This window comes from Pelmatolapia mariae, linkage group LG20, assembly GCF_036321145.2.
Source record: "Pelmatolapia mariae isolate MD_Pm_ZW linkage group LG20, Pm_UMD_F_2, whole genome shotgun sequence".
In the NCBI taxonomy this organism is placed as follows: Eukaryota; Metazoa; Chordata; class Actinopteri; order Cichliformes; family Cichlidae; genus Pelmatolapia; species Pelmatolapia mariae.
Window position 1 is genome coordinate 18,132,683 of NC_086244.1, and position 21,252 is coordinate 18,153,934.

General features: G+C 42.1%; 1 protein-coding gene across 12 annotated transcripts in view; it reads right to left on the minus strand.

Moving 5' to 3' along the window:
- The window catches only part of camta1a (calmodulin binding transcription activator 1a), a 282,069-nt gene that overhangs the window by 157,645 nt on the left and 103,172 nt on the right, over positions 1–21,252 (minus strand). For all 12 annotated transcript variants that reach the window (XM_063463290.1, XM_063463296.1, XM_063463292.1 and 9 more), the window contains one exon: positions 1,880–1,947. In XM_063463290.1, the coding sequence (XP_063319360.1) occupies positions 1,880–1,947 (68 nt within the window). The remainder of the gene's footprint in view (positions 1–1,879; positions 1,948–21,252) is intronic.

The following is a 21,252-nucleotide window of genomic DNA, read 5'->3' on the forward strand; positions in this document are numbered from 1 at the left end:
TTCATGTAGAGCCTAGCCATCAATCAGCTACCATCAATCACACATATACGCCTCATCCTTTGACTCTCGCCAACCTTTCCTGGCCCCGACATCCATCACTACACCCTACTCTTCCACTGACATCTGGAAAAATACAAACACTTCACAAGCTTTCTCGCTGACTCTCCTGTTGGCAAACACACATACAGAGTAAACACACACATCTTGTGCTGAAAAGACAGGTACTCTAAAACATGAGATGTGTTATTGTGTTGTCAGGTGATCTGTAGATGTACACTAGGAGCTGCTCCCTGATGACATATCTGAGATATCAGCACCTGTGCTACGAGATGACATGGGGCTGAAATCCCTGAGCACACTAAGACCACTGCATCACATACAGCAAGTGGTGACAGACTGTGGCCATCACTATCCTGAGGACCATTTGTCTAGAAAGTCACTGGATCACAAGTCTCTCACATCTCACACAAGAGTCATTTTTAGCCTGTCTTGTGCATGATGATGCCAGTACTGTGACATTTGTAGCTCTCCAGGACCCCAAAACGTGGCCTTTTTTTGGATTACGATCCCTTTTTTATTCCTTAAGGTCACTTAAGGTACTAGAGCAAGATAAAAGAATGCGTATACACTGAAGAGGAAATAAAGGTGACTGTAAAGCCAACTACACAGGTCACACGAAAGAAAAAAGTGTGATTTTGGATTCATTTTGGTAAATTAGACAGGAGTGGCTTGGGAAGAAGGAAGGATTCTTGATTTTTTTTAAAAAAAAGGGTGTGCCTGATGCTCTTTTGGCCTAGAATTACACCGGAGAACATATTTTAATTGGTAGTGTTTTAATGCAGGACTATTATCAATGTCCCTCCGAGGCAGTGGAAGAGAGGAGGGGATGCGAGCAATCGGTTCTGTGTCAGTAAGCTCAGAGTCCACTTACGCACGGATGAGGTTTGCTAATAATGCCAACACAGCAATTCAAACTCAAAAAAAAAAAAAAAGATAAAGAAAGGTTTAACATTGATTAGCTTATTCTAAATGCATGAACATGTAAACTTAAGCAAAAGGGATCATGTTTAAGTAGGCTGTATATGCTGGAGCTAAGAAAAGATTTTGTGGTCTTACAGTGCGACACTTCTGTTTGATAGTCCAACAGAGGCCAAAGATGCCAACTCTAAAGCTGTATAATATGAAAAAGATTATCCAAATACACTCATACTGAAATGTATCTAATGCTGTTAAATGTAAAAGGTTGCTATCGCAGCTGCATCCATTAATAGTCATTATACCATGTATGTTAAATAATGGCATCACAGCCAGTGCTGCCACAGACACATTCTCTGACATTAAACTGCTTTTGCTGAAATTTGCTGAAAAACTGAGGAGGACATGCAAATTGGCACTATATGTATCTGCATATATTAATAAAATAAATTAGGTCCCATGCTGGAAAAACTATTCTATTTCAAATATAGCACTAGCTCTTGGCATTTTGTTCAACATGGGGGTGTAACATCTGACCTAGACAGTGGAGTGGTGAATGTGCAGACAGATAGAGGCACATTAACATAACATTCACAGCAGATGCTGCAGCAGTGCATGTTGTGTTAATTGGAGTGCTAAAAGGCAGTTATTAGTCATTATTAATATTCTATAATTTATCTGCAAACTGTAAACTTTTCTGAACAGCCATCAGCACCCTGTAATATTAAACATCCTACAGTAAACTTGAAGGTAATTTTGAGCCGCGCATAAGGGAAATTGCCTTGGAAAGAAAAAAAGGAAAAAACAAAAATGTAAATTTTGACTCATTGAGTGTAATACTTGCAGGACTATAAATCTTAAAAACCCTATGTTTTAAAGAGGGCAGTGAGTGTAATTGTCTTACCTTGTTTTAGGGGATGTCGTTAGCCATTCTTCATGCTTTTCAAATGTTATCAAGTAAGCTGCGATCTCCTGTGAAAAAGAGACGAGAGGAGAAGGAAGTGAGTGAGGCTTAGATATGTCATCTTTAATCACTGTTCTCTTGTGTTTGTTATACATCGGTGAGACTGCTTCATTGATATTCAGACAGTTTAACCAGCAGTGCAAACACAGGAAAGACGGAAACCGGGGCAGTGCTGGGGAGTTCAGCCAGGTAAATGCAGACTGCTAAAAGTAAAATGAAAGACAGAAGTGGAATGCAACTGAGGTCAGATCATCTTCTGAGACTATCTTTGTTACAAAAGCTTTGATCAGGTTCTCCTCAGAGGACATCAAGGTGCTCTCTGAAAGATTGACGTCTCTGTGTTTGAGAGTGAGCAGCTTTTAACATTTTTGGTCCGATCCTCCCCCAAATCCCTTTGATCTGCCCTTGACACCTCTATGGATCAATCCACTCTTTAACCTTTGAATGATAATTACACGCCAGTCTCACAATATTGACATGTGTGTGTATTGCTTCTTCAGAAAAGGCAGTAGATCCTTTGGAGTCAGTTGTGTACAGAGATGCTATAGACACCATGCTTTAAAAAAAAGCCCAAACTGCCACTGGCATAAATAGAGATACTTCAAACACTTTCATGTTTCCCATGCTTGCCCTGCCTACTGCATCAGTCTGAGTGTAAGAGAGAACAGGCTGGACCATACCCGGCCATTTTCTCACCAAACTAATGGGCAGAAATAAAAAGCACTTTGGATGCTGGTAGACAACCTAATGATTACCAGCGACAGCCAGCAATTCACTCTTCAGCAAGAACATTTGTCAGACTAGAGAGAGCTAGACACAAGGACAGAGCTGCTGCCATCTTCCACAAAAACACTGTCTTTTCAGTTTATAAGGATGCGTGTCTCTCCTCATGTTGGAGTGTCAACAAACCTTTAAGAGTAAATGTGTTTCTAAGATATTGTCTTGTTTGGTTTGTGAGGATAGGGTTTGAAAATAGCTTCCTTTGGGACTTCATGCTGTTACTTCACCTGTCCACACGGGGCAATAATGTCAACAAAAGCAGCAGCTGTTTCAAAAGTGCAAACTGGAAAAATATGACACATCCAGTGTGTGGCAGCATAAAGCAATCACATAAACCAGGACCATTTCTTCATTTCTTCCATCGTTTTCTCTTCAAATTCATAAAAATTCTAAAATATGCACCACTGCAAGAAGGCACCAACTGGGCCTTCAAGGCCGTGTCACAAGTGTGACCTGGCACAGACACTGGCGATAGCCCATGGGGATGCTGCAGGGTGTGTGGTGTGAGGGGTTTCCAGGCTGTCAGGGTTACCAACAAAAAAGGGGTGGTAGCATGACTGGCACTGTTGCCTCCAGGTGCACACTGGGAGATAATGCCCTGTTGATTAAGTTCTTGTTCTCCTGCCATAACGACCGGAGGCACAGAAGCCATGACAAGATGGCATCTTGAATTAATAAAATAACAGAAAGGAGATGAGGCTTTTCTAAAGGAGCTCAGGCAACTTTTGCTATGCAACAGAAAAATAAAACAGCATTGAAAGTATAAGAGCAGACAGTGACAACCTTGTTGATTTAATGAGCAAATAATCTTGTTATATAGACACCAAAACATGTAGAGAATGTGTGCTGAGCCAACAACAACAATTACAATATTCAAAGAAAAAACACAAACTAACCAGGTATCAAAAGGCATTACTGTTCTGCATCCATTAAATTGGACTAACATGCCTGTGATGTTATTTTGTGTTCATTCTGGGAGTTATAAACGGCAACAAAAAGCTCCTTCAGTGACCTTTGTGCCTGTTAGCACGAAGCCCTTTCCATCATTCTTGTCTTTAAAATCCAGCCGCAGCTCTAGCCTCAGTCGCAGAGGATGAAATAGAGGGCCACATGGTCCCATATTTAGAAAAATTTAAACAAACAAGAAAGAAAGAAAGAAAGAAGCATGGCCCTTCCTCTGGCTCTTTCTCACCCCTCCCTCTCTGAACAGATGCCAGGGATTATTCCAACCCCCCGACCAGCCATAAAGGTGCAATAATCTTATGGTGAGGAAACAAACAAAAACAGACGTGCAGCCATTAAACAGCTGCAAGGAGACAAAGTTTGCATGGGCGGCATAATGAGAGGTTAGCATGCGTTCAGGTTGAGCAAACACACTTGCGGGTTAGTGCAAGAGGGGTGGAGGGGGAAATGGGCAAGCGCTGTGCTGAGCACTGATGGCGTATCAAAGTCAAACCAGCAGCTGTCAATTGGCTCTGGACTCTATCTGCTGACCTTACTGCCTCTGGCCTACGCTCTCTCACTAGGGAAATATTCAGAGGAGGCTCTCTGTACACACAGCTCCATCCACACTCTCCCGCTTAGGTCAGAATCCACCTCGTGCAAGGTTGTTTGTACTTGCATGAGGCTTATGCCTCACCCTCCCTACTGACATGATCTTTGCTGTCATTTTACCTCCTGGTGTCGTTAAAATATACTGTACTGTACTCCTGTATTTGCCATATCCTGAATTAAGGCAACTTTTTTTTCTGAGCCTGATCTAAATAAATGCCAATCAGCAAAAGCTAAGAACTGGAGAGTGAGCAGGAGCAAAACCACCTCTAATTGACACTGTACTTGCAAAAAAGAGGGTCTTTCATTTTCCAGGGGAAAGAACAACCCGGAGCTGTTTGTTGTAACCCAGCCATCTCATTTGTTTCTTTTGTCTCTGTAAAAGCTGCGACACACTGTTAGCAGAGGGGGCTGCCCCAGAACATGACGGAGCAGTCTAACAGTTTCAGGGCTGATGGAGATGGAGAGGAGGGTGTTTATGTGTGCGTGTGTGTGCGGGTGTGTGTGTTTCTGTCTACCCTGTTACAGTCAGAAGGCCTGATTACTGGTTACCTGTCTGTGCCTGACACGTTATTAACATGCTCCTCAAGCGGTGTCACTCCTGTACTCATCAGTGTGTCTCCCCTTTATTTCTCTCTTCTTATAGCATCCACCCACCCTCTCCTACCTCACCCCCTGTCCTTTTTTTTTTCTTTCCCATTACCGTTGAGGTGAAAAGGAAAGCCACCATGAGAAAATTTTCATTTTGAGATGACTGGCTTTTACTGTCTTGCTTTTCAAATGATATTTTTCACTCTAGAGGTATAACATTTTCTCCAGAGAGAATCATCTTTTGAAATGTCTACCTATTTGAAATGGGAGATGACACTAACATATTCATCCCATTTCACTTCTTTGGACCAAGAAAGGGGAGCGGGAGCAGTAAACTCTCAGAAAAAAATATTCACTATTTGGCTCATCCCCTATTTGAATGATGTTAAAATTAGATGCAGTGATAATCTTATGGGAACTGTTTGTAGAGCTGATTAGATGGATTTTACCCTTGCCCTTTCTTATTTCCACAAAAGTCAGACAAAGATGACCCCTGTGTTTGATGGAGATATTCAGAGAGGATTCACTATTCTGGAAGAACTTGTTGCCAGATTGTTTTTGCTGTATCCTCTGATTTCCTGCATTGCCACCAACTTTGATTTATGGAAAGAAAAGAGAGGTGTTGAGAGGACCAGCACTTCAACATTTGGATGACAGGCCTGATTACTTGAAACAACTGTCGCTGTTCCATTAGAAAGGGAGATAGGAGTCTTTTGTCATTATCTCAGGACAGATCAGACACCTGTCTCTAAACACCATTCATAATGCCTCGCTCTTGTTTCCGCATCCACAGAGCATTTGTGCCGACAGAAAAATTGAGGGCTGGAAACAATACAAAGCTGGGAGGACAAAACTCTAAGTGCATTTTATTCTGTGCAGCTCCTGCATTAAAATACCCTTAGTTACATCATTGTCTGAGAATTGAGTCTTAGTTTTTAAAACCCACAATTTACTAGGCATTATGTAAAAACAGAGTAATGACTTTTTTTTTGGGGGGGGGGGGGGGGGGGGGGGGGGGTGAGCTCTGTTATTTAAAACCAGACTTCATCACCCCAAAAATAGGATTCAACAATTACAGCATATGTTTATCCATTATTCCAGTTACACTGGTTCTCTACTGACACTAATGAAAATGCACTTAATGAATAGCTGTATTAGAAAAACTAACTTTAGCAACAGTATTGATTGCAGTAAAAGCCCGAGCCAATGAAATGAATATGTGAGAGCAAGAGGATGTGAAAGAATAGACGGAGCAAAGTCTGGTTAGAGAGCAGAGCACAGCGCCTCCAGCCTGCCTCATGGTGAAGTCTGGGGAATGCATCCTCAAAGCTTTGACCTTGCCCTACACTTGAAAGCAGGAAGTGAATGAAGGGGGGGGGGGGGGGGGGGGGGGCATGGGAGGGATATGGTTAGAGGAGCCCTCCCTGATGACCTGGGTTTTACTGTGGAGTGCCAGGTCATCTGATATTTCCTCCAGGGCAGCCCAGGAAACCAACCTGTCCAGGACTAGGCACAAATGCACTGGCTGGTGTTTGGGGAGGGTGGAAGGAGTTTGCCAAAGTACCAGCTATCACAAGTTTAGACCAAAAAAAATGAAAATAAATTAAAAAAAATGCAATTAGTTACAGACAGAGATGAGCACTAGATAACAGAAAAGAGAAAGCGGATAGTAGAGTTACTGAAAATTTAGATAGTAGAAACTGACTAAAAAGGACAGAGTAAAAACAAAGTTTGAAGTTTAAATGCATTAAAACAAGAAAAGTACGGACGTATATCGGTGATTAAAAAAGTGTGATTTGGTTCAATTCTGCAAGCAAACGTACCTTAGCTGAATCATTTTGAGTTTTTTTTTATTTATAATTCATGAATTCTTAATGCACTGGCAATAACGTATTACACACTGTATCCATGTAATCTCATGCAGCCACATTTCTCTTTTAAGAGAGGAAAAGTGGTAAGGTAGAATGAATGCATCTGAGCCAACTTTAACCTCCAGCTGCCTTTAAGATTTTCTGAGCATGTCTCATAATAGGATGCAGTTGATCTGCTATCAAGACAAATGGTCAGTACGAGAGAGACAGATGAGAGAGTTCAGAAAGCAAAAACAACAATAGTATGATGCTGTTGACAGCTGCACTTGGCATCTGTTGAAGAGGGGTGAGGCTGTCCTATGAGTACTGTGTTAGGTTTAAAAAATCCCCTCTCCAGCATACTGCTCATTAGAACCTGCATGGGGCTTCCCTTCTGAAAGGGAAGGGTGGAAGTCACACTGTGTCCACTCTGTTAATCCACTGTGACGAGCAAATTAGTTGTTCTGCAGTGGCTGTACCCACAACCTCAAACTATCCTTAAACTTTGGCAACTGATGTAACGGACTGATTTAAGGCAAAAGGTGCATGACCATGGCACAACACATTTCTGTGAGGAATAGCTGCTTAGCACACATGAACACCTTTACCACAAAAGGGCTTACTATGTGTTTAAAACACACCTCAGGCGATTTTGTTCTGTTTGTCCATCTAGCTTGCTATGTACCATCTCAGCTCCTGAAGCGCAGCCATACAGGAGGTGGAAAGAGCGAGACAAGCTGTCCACTGGCCTACATTATACATAGTTCTGGAATCAATTTGACATTGATCCTGGATAGCTTAGATGTTTTCCAGTAGTTGGTCAATGCCTCTCTTCACATTTCTGCTCGGCATGCTGGTCATAAGACTGTTCTGAAATAGGAGGCATTCTCCTGGGGAGACTCACTCCTCAACGCCTCCCTGCTCCCACAATCAATGTTACCTACAGCAGCTGCTCTGCCAGCACTCTCTTTTTTGTTTACTATATCACTTTTGTACACTATATTGTAGTTACGCACAAGAACAAGACCGAGCATAAGTGACAACAGCGGAGAAAGACGAGTCTTTCCTCAGGGGAAATGTGTGTGTGTATGTAAGGTGATGAGGTGGCTTAATGTTTCCCTTTTCCTTTAATATGTCAGTCAGTATCTGTATATCGCAAAGACCGAACAGGTGTTTGCCATCAAAGCTGATCGGTACCACAAAAGTTTTCAGAATTAAGGAGTAATTTTGCAAAAAGCAATTACAATAAACACAGAACCAGCAACACTTAACCAGCATTCAAAGAAAGCAAAGAAAAAAGCTATACTACCTAAATATAAATATACTAACTAGCTCAGTTCACTACGTTATTTGAGAAACTATGACAGACTTTGACAAGACAAAAAATAAGGATGCTTTAATATTACTACATTTTAGTCACGTGCTATCCCTAAAAGTCCCAATTTTAATCGTTTAATGCACCTCCAACCAAGGTAGGTAGAGAACCTTTATTTAACCTGCATCTATTAGACAAGCTGTTCAAGATCAATAAGAAAGTCGTAACAAGGTATTGCCAGTCGAACCAGAGGAGGCTCAGCCCTATAAGTCTCCCTCAGTGGCTTCACTCCAGGTCTCCTGATGCCCGCAAGTCAGTTACCACCTGGGCCTCTCATTGTTTACCTCTGCAGCTGACTGTTATTAGAGCTGAAGGGAATGAACCCATAAAAAACTTTTAATTTAACAGAATATATTATGATTTTAAAGTTGATGAGTGATAGTGATAAATGATCTTTATATCAACCCAAACAATTATGATTATATTCATTCCATAGTCAAGCAGCTATTCTCAATACTGTGCATCCCAAAAGCTATAAGATGAAGGGAAAGTGTGACAGAAAGAAGACGACCAGGACCAAGAAAGAGCTGGCAGAAGGCAGGATTGTTTTGGCTTTGGTGCTAGAGCTGCTGTCTTGGATGTTCATTGAGAGGATGTAATTATTTGGCCTTGAAGGACTACAATGGTCAGCCACCGCCTCCCACAGGAGGCTACATCATCACAAAAGACAAATGAAGGAGGAAAGCAGAGACACTGGTGTACAGCTAAGCACAAGACAAACCTAGAAGAGTAAAAAAAAAATAGCTGGTATGGGAATGGATTTGCAGCATGTGGTGTCTGACAAAAAGTGAACTGGACATAAAGTTGACTGAGATGAAATACATCCATCTTTGCCAGCCACAATTTGTGTGCGTTGTGACCCAGTGGCTGTTGCTATGGATGTGTGTGCCTGCTGATGTAAAGCCCATATGGGACCACCTACTGCTGTACCCTTGAGAGATGTGTCTTGTGTAATAATTCTATTATACCTCTTTCTTCTTTTATCTATCGCTCCCCCTCTTTCCCTGCAGGCTCTAACTTCTGGCAAGACTCTAAGATATGTTTGAGGCTTGGTGGAAATGTGGAGCGCTACCTTGGTAAACAGGGCAAAAACGCAGATGCATTGTGGTGGTTCGCTTCAGGGCGCGGCGGGAAGTGGCCAGGTTCACTTCCTGACACCCCATGGCTGTCTGACCTCTGGCGTCCGCGCTGCATGTCCTCTTCATCAGCTATGCAGCAGGATGTCTGTTCCCTCCCGCTGACAGCCCAACCAAGGAGAACGGAGAGTGGCGTAGTCTCCGTGATGCTGACCTTACCCCAGCCCCACTGCAGAGACTCCAGGCTGTTACCCCATTCTGTTGGCGAACTTTTATCCTCCTCCTCAAAACCCAACTTCTTGCCAACAAAAGTTAAAAAAAAAACCCTGCAGGAGCAGTCAAACTTACTAGACAAGAGGGTTCTCTCTGTGTCTCCTCTCTTTCTTATTCTTGTTCCCCCCCATTTGACAGATGCTCCAGCTTTGGTAGACAGCAGATATTGGAAGTGCCGTGTGAGCCAACAGCCAGCAGGTCTGTGTGATTTCTAATATAATTTCACGATTTGATCGCGAGCAGACATAAATGTTACATTTGTTGCATTCCTATGCTTTGGGAGAGAAAGATATTCTGGTGAAAATCCACTGAGAGGGCATTAAATGTCATCTAAATATAATTGAGGTGTGAGTTCTCCCGGTGGAAACATTGTAAGAATCTGAGCATTATATCCTTAAATATCATAAATTTTTTTTCCCCCCTCCAAAAGTCAAGAAGCAATGGAATCATGCATAAAAGAAGTGAGAGAGGAATCTAGAAGGTCGCCATTCACTTCATATCAATCAACTGATGTCAGCTTTCATTTTAGGGTAACTGTAGGACCTATCCAAAAAGGCAAAGACGAGCGGAAAGCGGCTGAGAGATTCTCACGTCTTCCTCAAAGGCACAAATGAGCAGAATTCTGTCTCATGTGATCCTGAGAGCCTATTTATTTCAGCTCCAAAATCAATTAATGCCCACATTATACTCTGAATTCCACTATTCAGTGCAGCCAAATGACTGGTGCACCCTTGCATGAAACCAATTTTAACTTTCAATCCTTGATGCCTCCCAGAACCACCTACAGGTCTTCCTCCAGAACTGCAGTTTTCCTTTGGCAGCATCTTCCACGTTTGCCTTTGAGCGTGTGGTGCACATTTGTTTAAAGTAACCGTTTGCTGTGCTGAGAAGATGTTGGCTTTTTAAAAGTAAAAATCTTTGTTCAACTACATAGTGAAATGGACTGAATGCAGAAAGTTCTGATACGAGGACAACATGTGACAATAAAGTCAAGCTTGCTCACCATGTTACAAGCAGGAAGAGAAGAGGTGAAGGACAAGAAGGAGAAAGAGATGGAGGAGAGAATGAAGCAAAAGATGTTGTAAAAGGGCAAAATGTGATGTGTTTAATCTGACTGCTGTGAATGCTTTGAAAAGAAAAAGACTAAAAGACTGAGCCCAATTGTCACGTCCATCCACAGAAAGTGACATGTTCTGCTTTTGAGACAATGAGAAAAGACACGAAGACAAGACAGTTTGGAAATTTTACCAAGGCAAACGGTCAGATCTCCAGCTCAGGCCAATTAGCCAGAAGAAACTCCCCCCACCCAACTACTAATCAGTATGGAAGGATCACCCTTTGTCTGTCAGACCCATGCCTTTATCTTCTTTTGCTACTTGGTGTACACCGTCGGCACAGCACGCAAACACATACACACATTTAATTCTTTCACGAAGCAGTTACATTCCTGCAACTTCCTTTTCTGTTCTTGTCATCTCTCTGTTCGCCTCTCAGCGCACACACATCCAGGCGAAAAAAACACGTATAAGAACACCGAATGCAAAGGCAAGTGCACATATAGCACCAGTCAAATCCTCACGTGAACTGCTATCATTTTATCTCCTCTCAGCTCCTGACATCTCACTGACAATGATGTGATTGTTAGTTCTAGAGGAGGGCTCCCTTTAATTGAAGTGGGTGTGAGTGCGTGTGTGTGTGTGTAGCTATCTGTCCAAAGCATCGCCTGGCCATAGCCGGTATTGTTTGGCCTATCAGACAAGCTGTCAAGTGTTCTTCCCCTCTCTCTCCCCGACTCTCTCTCTCCTGGCTCTCTGCCGCTTTGTGTTCACGTTACAATAACGGGAATGTAGGACTGTGAAGGTCACAGATGCCTGAAGTCAAACCAGCTTGCTGGCATGAATGTTTTGTCTCCTAACAGCAGACTCCAGCGCCAGACATGTATGTAACACTATCCATCCACATGAGACACAGCCAGTGACTACTCAACACCAGTAATAATCATGTTCAAGGTGATTTTACCCAAAGTGAAGCTATCAAATGCTGGAGTGGGTCTGTGCAGTTGTATAGATTTTCACTTGTAGATGTTTTCACCAAGCAAACTTTTCCTCAACTTTTTCGCCTCTATCTGCATACTCCCATCTGCCTTGTGTGCATTATCAGTCTCACATCTCTCCCCTCTAAAAGTTCAGCCCGTTGAGAGGGGAGGCACAGAATGCTCTTTGTGAAGGCTGCCTTCGCAGACGGTAGGGAATCGATCAACCAGCCGCTCCAATGGCCTGCTCCTTTGTGAGCCCAGTCTGGCTCTGTGCAGCTCTCCTCTGTTTATCTCCCTCATGTCTCTCGCTGGCTACATGCTCTTAATTAAACATGCCGCTTGGCTATTAATTGTCAACCAGATTCAATTTGTTCCCTGGGCACACTGTGAATGGGCCTCTCCTCACAGAACAAAGGTGTCCGAACAGCCATGTCAGAGTCACACAAAGGGCCGAAAGCATCACTTCTATCTCAAACAGTGTGCAGGCAGCTACTGAATGAGGTGTTATCCAGGCAGGTTTCCAAGCAGGTGTTCATGAGAGGTTCTGAGAAAACTGTCATGTGCGTCGCTGCACTTTTTAAAAAATCTATGGCATCAAGTTAGAAACTAGGTATTCTGTCAGAATTTAGGTACCACGCCTAAACTTACATTACTGTCATAATGTTTGTATCTGAAAAAGTACCTATTCATTAAATACTCTAAATCTGCCTCGTTTTTAAATCTTGTTAGGTAGTTTTTTTTCTCTTGCATGGGAATTCTTTGACAAATTGTGGAAACAAATAAATAAATAACCCAATGACTGCTGAGATGAATCTGGGAGTAAGCAGCTGCCAAGGCATAATATAATTCATGGCCATGCATCAATGTTACTGGAGACTGCTCCAGCACCCAGCCAGAACCCACAGAGCCAAGTGCCAACACATCCATCCCCTTGCAATTCCCTCATCCGTCCCACCTCTCAGTCACTCCAACCATCACCCCAATCAATGTTCTCTTCCCAAAAGCCTAAAGCTTTGGGCCACAGCTGGTGCCAAGAAGGCCTGGCTGGGGCTATTGTGTCACTGCCTAAACCCCTCAACAATACAACGATAAACCTGCCCCTCTCGCATGCAGAGCAGATGCCAAGCCAAAGGCTGTTCATACACTCTCACACAGAAACCTATATACTATTGTGTAGAAAGCCTTTTGCAAACACTTTGTTGTTGTGGAATTTTTAATGAGTAAGGCAAAGGTATGTATACAGCATATACAGAGAGGAGATCTTTTCCCCAGTGAGCTTCTGTGCTCGCCTTTTCCGCAATCCCAATATTTTGCTGCTGGTGGACTCACTGAGCAGTTGAGGAATTACTTATTTAAAAGATAAGGTTTCCTCTGTTGTCAGCAAAAACCGCATCTTGTCCATAACAGGAGAAAACCAATGCAGTGTGAAATCAAAGGTCACCCAGAGACAAATAGCACTAACAGGCAAGAGCAGGGGTGACAAACGCTCCCTCTCTGCGCTCTCCAAATTAATTAAGAGTGGAGATTTAACATGGCATCTCCAACACAAAGGAGAACAAGCAGTCTTGTTGTTGTTTAAGCACGACTTTTAAGAGAACAAACACAACTTCCCCTTTTCTCTGTTGTAATCAAAGCATGTTTACTCATGTCTCTCAAATGGCCGTTTCATCGAATGCTTTATGTCGCAGCTTTGAGAAGTCAACGATCCTAGCCTAGACCCTAAGATGCCTCCGTTGAGTTTGCGTCAGCCTCACAAGTCAGCCTGCCTTCAGCCCAAGATCCTTGGGGCACACATTAAATGCTTTACCCCAGGCAGCATGCTAATCCACAGCATTCGCAGGTGTCTCTGTCTGGCCGTGACCACAAGATAAGCACAAGCCTGGAGGAGACAGCAGAGAGCAATAGACACAAAGTGCACATGCGAGTGTGCCTTTGCATCCAGTCCACAGTCAGTCACCCAGTTGAGGAGATGGGCTGAAAACAGCAGGTCTGAGACCAAGCTTGGATAATGACACCTCATCAGGGAACAGCTAGCGAGAAAACATCTGCATCCCCTTATCTCAGCAATGGCTGTACAGTCGAAATGACACGCCGATCATTTACTGGATTACCCTACAGTAAGCTGCTTCCTGATGTTCTTTCACAGATCAGTGTAGTGGAAATGTTTATACAGAGCGAGCTGGGACAGGAACGTTTTCTCAGTGTCTTAGATAAGCATGAGAAGCCAGCCTCCTGGCCTCAGGCATGGATCGCAGTGCTCTCACCTAGCATTGATCCCAATGTTCAGTCAAGCAATTGTGGACCAGAAATTTTAATAAGCTGGAGTTTAATTAGTCCCAAAAAGGTAAAGCTAATAACATTTTGTATAGTATCACTACTCTATCAATTAACCCTCTGTTTAAGTAATTATACATTACTTTAGAAAGTCTCTAAACAGAGACGGGGAATTCAGGAAGAAATTTCCAGAAATACTGAATGTTGGGCTAATTCATTTTACAAGAAAAGAGTTGACTCCAAACAGAAATCCTGTGAGAAATAAAAGTTTGGTTAATTAGATTTACTATAAATGGCAGTTACTACCCACGACATAATATCCTCGAAATATACTGCATTTAGAAATGCTTCATTTATATTGCATTAAACAACGAGGGGTCTATGTCCTTGATGTTAGTGAAATATGGAATGGGGAGCTCATAGCACAACTTAGAATGCACCAATCGCATGTAAGGTCATGTTCAGCTGTAGCTTTTGGCCTTTTAATGGTCATTTATTGTTCATCAAGTGCATATGTGTGTACATGCTTACCGGTTTCTATGCGAGTTTTATGTGTTCTCTCCCCCCAACGGGGGGCAGCAACACCCTGGCCTCACTGCCTCCATCCACTCATCCATCCCACGTCTTGTCTAATTAAACATCGTTAACATTCATCCCAAGGTCTTATGCAGATGAGCACAGAGGGAATGTGGTGCACTGCGCATTAAGAAAACAACTTGGGGGTGGCAGAGAGGTGAGCTCAGGGATGAGATGGGGTTGTAACCGAATAGAGATGTGCCTGGATATCTCTGATCTGACCTCATTCATCAATTAATTACCACCATCAGCAGGAGGTGATGTGGAACCAAAGCTGAAATCACTGCACCGTGGCATCTTCACCACCAGTCTGTTGACTGTGTTTGTGTGGAAATGTGGGTATGAAAGACAGGAGCCCATTAAGCCCAAATCCAGGTATGTTAAAGTGTGTCATTGTGTATGTGTACCTACGGTATGACCAGAAAGCAGACAGATAGACAAACTGACAGGCATCCAGCCAAGCACTGCCAACGGTGTCTCCTCAACAGAGCTGTGATCACAGCTCAGTCCTGTCATGTGGCTGTCACTCTATCACTCACAGTCACACACACACACACACACACACACACACACACAAAACACCGTCACACCATACCACGCTGCAGCCGTGCTAACGCCTACTGTATGGACACATCTTAAAAGACAGTCTTTGTTCCTTTGTACTGTCACTTGTATGGCATGTTAGCTTTAAAATTTAGAAAAGCAGACTGTTACCCTTCTGCACATATGCAGTGTAGTAGATTAGAACCAGTCAGGTAAGTTGATGTGCAGAAAAGCCAAGTAAACATAAGACAAAACTTTGTTTTGGAATAACTGAAAGTAATAGAGGTTTATGGCAGTTGTTTTTCTTTGGAGGCTATTTTATCACAAACTGTGAAAATAACAGCAGACATTTTGGCTTTTAAAGCAAAATAAAAGACAGATTGGTAGCTTTAGCTATACAGCACACAAGTTTAGCAAAGATCTCAACTGAGGTATATGTAAGTAGTTGCATTTGTCAAAGACAAAGACAGGATTTGTGCATTACCTTGGGCATGAATGGCGACTTACAGTGTTTTATCCAGCAGACTTAAATGGGTTTAAGAGGCTGTGGTGGTTGATATAGTCTGAGAGTGCCTGCTGGGGCAGTGGGACGGATGTGGCAGCAAGACTATGAGTTATGCATGTTGCACTTGGACGTATGTTTTAGTGGCCAACCCTGTAGTCGGGCATGCGCAGCAGCACTTCCTAAGATCCTGTTTGTAACTGTCAATGGAACAAAATCCCAAAGGAGCAGCCTGCTTAAACTCACTCACCTTCACTGTCGGCCTCAGATTCATCTCTGGGCACAGCATGCATATTACATGCACTTAAACACACACTAAGACAAGTACACTTCTAAAAATATATGTCTGTACTTGTGCACACATACTTGTCACACAGGCTGGTGCATAGCACAGGGTCAGCACACCACATGTGGGCCTTTTCAAAAATAAATATTCTTTCTCAAAGGACCAGTGTCAAATGCATGCATGGAAAAGCACGAAAAGTATTCTGCCCTGCATAAATATCAGATGCACAACAGCCAAGGTCTGTCCAAATCCTCTCCCTATCGGCGTCCACTTGAATCACCTTCAAGGATCAACAACTTTCATTTGGTGCTTTGCGTGTCTCTTCCATAAACACGCTATCCTACTTGAGCTCCACTCACTCTAAGTGATGAGCAAACTGTGGGATTAAACACTGCCATAGTTAAAAGTAAAACCAGGGGGCGCTGTGTAGACAGTCAAGCGCTGGCAGTGAGGGTGAGCAGGCGGGCTCAGGAAACGATGATGAAGTGCAGCATTAGTGCGGTGATTAACTCCTTTTCTCGCTCTTCCTCCTCTCGTTCAGTCCCATTTCCTCCCACTGCGGGACGGGAGGGGAGCCTCTGATCAGTGTGTGTGAGATTCCCTTGACATACCGTCCATCTGTGTGTATGAGCTGGCAAGCCAGCAGGCCTTCTTCACCAACATGCTGCTGAGATCCCATCTCAATGCCTCTCCATTACAAACCTTTCCTCTCAAGCTCTTTGAACAGCACTGAAACTTTGATGAGATAGCGTCCCATTTAAACATGACATGATGTAAACATGTACAGAACATAAAAGTATAAAAACAAGAACTTGGATCAATGTACTATATAAACCAATTCAAATAAATTTTACATGGGACTGAAAACAACATTACCATCCTTGAATCATATATTACACACTCCTTTCTTTGTTCTGTGGTTTACAACGTGCAACTTGTGAAAGAGTTATGGAATATTTGTACAGGCAAGTGCAAGTTTGACGTTTCCCTTAAAAAAAACATGGTGCTTCACTGTGCAGTGTCAAAACTCACGAATCCAATCATCAGTTGAAGGTATTTCTGATTTTATACTCCTTTGTAGCAGTAGCCAGCTTTCTACCATCAGCACATAGAATCTGAAATACTTCCTCTAACTTGAGAGAGGAAGTTACATGAAGGCAGGGCTCTCAAACAGAAGGTCTAGGTCTGGGATAGAAACCTGAAATTCCTGTTGTAAAACATGACCTCCTACTTTAAAAAAAAGTCTGAATATATGACAATGATTTGACTTGGAAAATATTCAGAGTTTTGAGGACAATCACTTACATGATTACATACTTCTATTGTCCCAGTTTGAGCATTTGTTCAATATTACACCTGTCATTGGAAAGAGGATCCAGATTCAAAAACGTAGTGTACAAAGAGGGTTTTTTAAATTATTTTAACTTTTAATTTTACAAAATATTTTCTGAATATCTGAGAATCAGGGGACGTGACTAGTCCATCTTGTATTTATTGTTTTCATCACATCACATCCTTAAATGAACGCCTAGTCAGCTTTTTCCAGTGCTCACAAGTTATTTCTAGTTGTGGCAGTGGTTATTTTTACTTGTACTGTTCACAGCTAAAGTGAATGCAAACACATATCTGTAAACCCCGCAAGACAAATGCAGCGGCAAAACTGTACTGACTGTTCCTTCTCCAGAGCATTTCACACATTTCCACCATACACTGTACAGAAAAGACTGATGTAGTCACCTTGACATCCCCCATTGGTTTGTTCTGAAGCCCTGAATCTTAGGAATATGTGTTTGTATTAGGCTATGAACTTCATTATTTCTGCTGTTAAACTAGTCATTTTAACATGGGAGTCTACAGGGAATGACTCCTTTGGATCCAGGCTTAAGTTGCCACTTGACAAATTGCAGTTTTTTTAGGACTACCACACTGGCTTCATTTTAAAAGAAAATATCACTGCAAACTGTTATAGCTTAAGTTTTGTGGCAAATTTAATGGCCTTGTTAATAAAAAAAACAACAATTTTGACTTCATCTTTCCTACATGTACATATTGCATGATTTTTGGCCATAGCATATAAACAATGATTAATATATATAAAAGAGGTAATGGCTGAAAAAAGACCAAAAAATATTGGAATCACCATTTCAGTATATGACTGCTGGACTGTCCTAAGTCTATTAACAAATGCATGAAATGACACAGTGATCAAAACCCACAGACAGATGCAAAGATGGAGATAAAGTATGCAAAATAAATATTTGAGATTTCAACAAAGGAGAAAATCTAGTTGTGGCAGCAGACGTCTTGTTTGTTTGAACGCATCCTTCAGCTGTTATTATGACCGCTCCAGTGGGACCCAGCACTGAAATACATAGCGGTGGAATTGAAGCCATGTGTTCTAGCCAGTGATTTATAAGGTTTTGTCATTGTGCAATGTATATCAAACTTGATGTTGTAGACAAGTTTATTAGATCCAGTGTGGGTTGCAATAAACTTATGATTGCTAAAATCTTACAGTCCTGTAGGTGCCTTAAGGGGATCTGTAGCAGGGATGCTATTTTTAGTGATTGGAATATTATATGTAGGGCTGTATGTGGATCACAACTGCCCAGAACTTCCAGCTTTTCTTTTCTTTTCTTGAAAGATGATCTAAATATTCCCAGCCTAAAACAGATGGAAAATTGACAGGCCTGTGTCTGTTCTTTGGAGTGTCCAGTATTGGCCAGCCGGCCTATTGGAACAGTGTTTTGCCCTCCAGGGTCTCCGAGCAGTCACATGTCACAGAAAACTATGAATAGCTCTTTCCAAGGAGTGATCAGAGGGCCAGGTGGCTGTGGCAAATGACCTGCACTCAATGGTGCAGTAATAGTTTCACCTCTTCACCACAGAGGCTATTCTGTGATCACAAAACCCCCACTCATATCAGCTTGCATCACCAGTCAGCAAGCAGGGAAATCCTGCTTTCTTCCTCCTCACAGGTGCGCAGACAAATCATGACTATTGGAAAACCAGTAAGGTGAAACACACCTGGAACATGAGTTACATAAATCCAATTCCTAATATTAAAAGTCTTGATGGCAACTATGTAGTAGTGCATAGTCCCTTCTTTTTTAATGCTACTGTATACTACTTGTACTAGGTGCAACATTTTCTTATACTGGAAACAATTTTTTGTATGCATTACAATTTGTGGCATCCCGCTTGCATTTTCAGCCCACTCCACAGGTACTGGGAGTGCCTTTGAACACAAGACAGAGGTCAAAATTTCACTCAGGCACAGTGTTCTGGGAAGCGAATGAGAGTATTGAACAGTTCTTGCACTCAAAGGCTCTTGCCTTTCATATGCAGATTGAAAATGATACCCTGTGAACAGCAAACAATTTGCACATTTTTGTTAATCATTCACTCAACAATTTGGCACAAATCTTTGCCAAAACAATATCGCTCCTTGTTTTTTCAACAAAGAATAAAAGTTTGCATCAATTCAAGACTGCTGCTCCTGCAAAAAATGATAAAACCCACGAAAAGAGGCCGTCTTTCACACAAACTGGCAATCAATGTTAATCAAAACAGCATTTACAATGTTTGGAAGATTTTCCAGTGTTTCCACGTGTTATAACAACTGTTAAGTGCCTTTCAGTAAAGGTGATTCTCATATCACTTTGTATATCTGTTGTCTCTATTTCTCTTCTGTGCCCTTATAAATTATCAACAATTGCATGCCAAGGCTTCTCTTTTTTCCAGGAGTAGAAATTACAGCTGTCTCCTCTTCTCTCTCTCATCCTGGCATCGCTCATCTATTATTCAGTTTTTAATTTGGCTATTTGAGGTTTGTTCCCTCGTTTGGCGACAAGTAAGCCTCTGCTAAACAGGCACCTTATCCATTACACTAAATCTAGCACACAGCAGACAGCATTCTGGAATTGACCATTAGAGGGGTTATTGATATAACCACCATTCCCCCTCATCATTATCCCTCTAATTTATCCGTAATTGTATAGCAGCTTTTTGGAGTTGTTCTCACCTTGAATGCAAAGAGAAAGCATCTTCACTTTGTGAAACATATCCCATGTTTGAGTGGTTTATACAAAAAAAAAACCCAAAACACACACACAAAATATCCATTAAATTATGGAGAGGCAGCATTCACTCTAGGCAAAGCCGGGTCTCGATTGTGGCCATTTTGTTCAAGAGCTTTTGTATTTGTGACAAAAGTTTCCAAATTGCAGTCGGCTTTTAGCAAGGGTACCATCACACTTCTGGTCGTCGTTACAGAGAGATAGGCCTCTCTGACTGATCTTCAGACTCCTATAATCATATGCAATTGTGGTAAAGTGAAAAGAAAGGCACGGCTCTTTACTGGGATCTATGGCTCATTGTATCTTGTGTGTCACACGAGCCAAGGATCAATAGCACTCAATAGTCTATTAATAGGCAAGTCTTGGCTCTGTTCAGCGTGTAGCACCAGCCTGTCCACTAGACCAGGCCATGAAAAGAGGAGGGTGCAATAGAAACCAATCCTTGCTCTTCTGTTAACAGTGAAAGCCTCTTAATCATCTCAGTTTCCCATTGACTTACTGCTTCTCTCCCTCTTACCAAAGGTCCATCTTAGGGGGATAGTTAACCGACCCCCACATCCCTTCCTTGCCACAAGGAAAATGACTCTATCTATTAAGGAGTTTGGAAGTGAGGTCAAGGAGGTTTTCCTCAATTAAAGTGCAACACTTTTGTTTGGATAATTCTCTCTCCATATATTAAAGTAGATATATGCATATGCTTGTGTAGGACACTAGACTATTATGGCATCTTAAACTGACTTGCAATTACAATTAACACTGAAGATTTTTTTTTTTACAATAACCCTTTTCCCACATTGAGATCTGATGATAATAAGCTGCCCTCTAACAGAAGTGATTACTGAAAAGCACTTGGACAAGTACGAGAACCTCTTCATTTTAAGTATAAGTGATCCGCCTAATAGACCGTAGTAGTTATCTGATAGAGACACCAAAATCAGACTCCAAGTCGCTCACTCATGCAGGCAATCAAAGGACACCTGAGTAATATAAAACAAATATTGATATTGATCTGCAGTCTTTAATTTCCTCCCACCTCTAATAATGCTGAAAACCAAATAGAGCTTCGGGCCTTCCACTGTTTACTATCTCGCACAGATTGTGGCATCAATTCTGGTCGAGGAAGATTTATTGATGAATTCCTTTGTGTTTGTTTAAGCCTGTTGTTTTGTCGAGAGCCATGATTAAATGCTGCACTTATAGTTTAAAGAAGCGTTTGTTATTTCCATCATTTACTTGACAGAAAGTAATGAATACACTGTATCGTGGCCCACGTCTTTTGACTTTATGATTACTTCTGTACACCATGCTTGATAAGAAGAACATAAGGGAAGAAGTCATTTGGTAGGATTCAGTTTGATATTCTTCTTTACTCTGGTTCTTCCCCCACCTCGGGCATAGCCAGTAGGGAATGTAACTAGGAAAGGGAGGTGGTCAGCATCACATGATCTCCCCTTGGTAGTTGAGTACCGCCTCCCTTTTGGGAGATGGGGGCTGTCACATTCGTCTTTGTCATGGCGCGGCA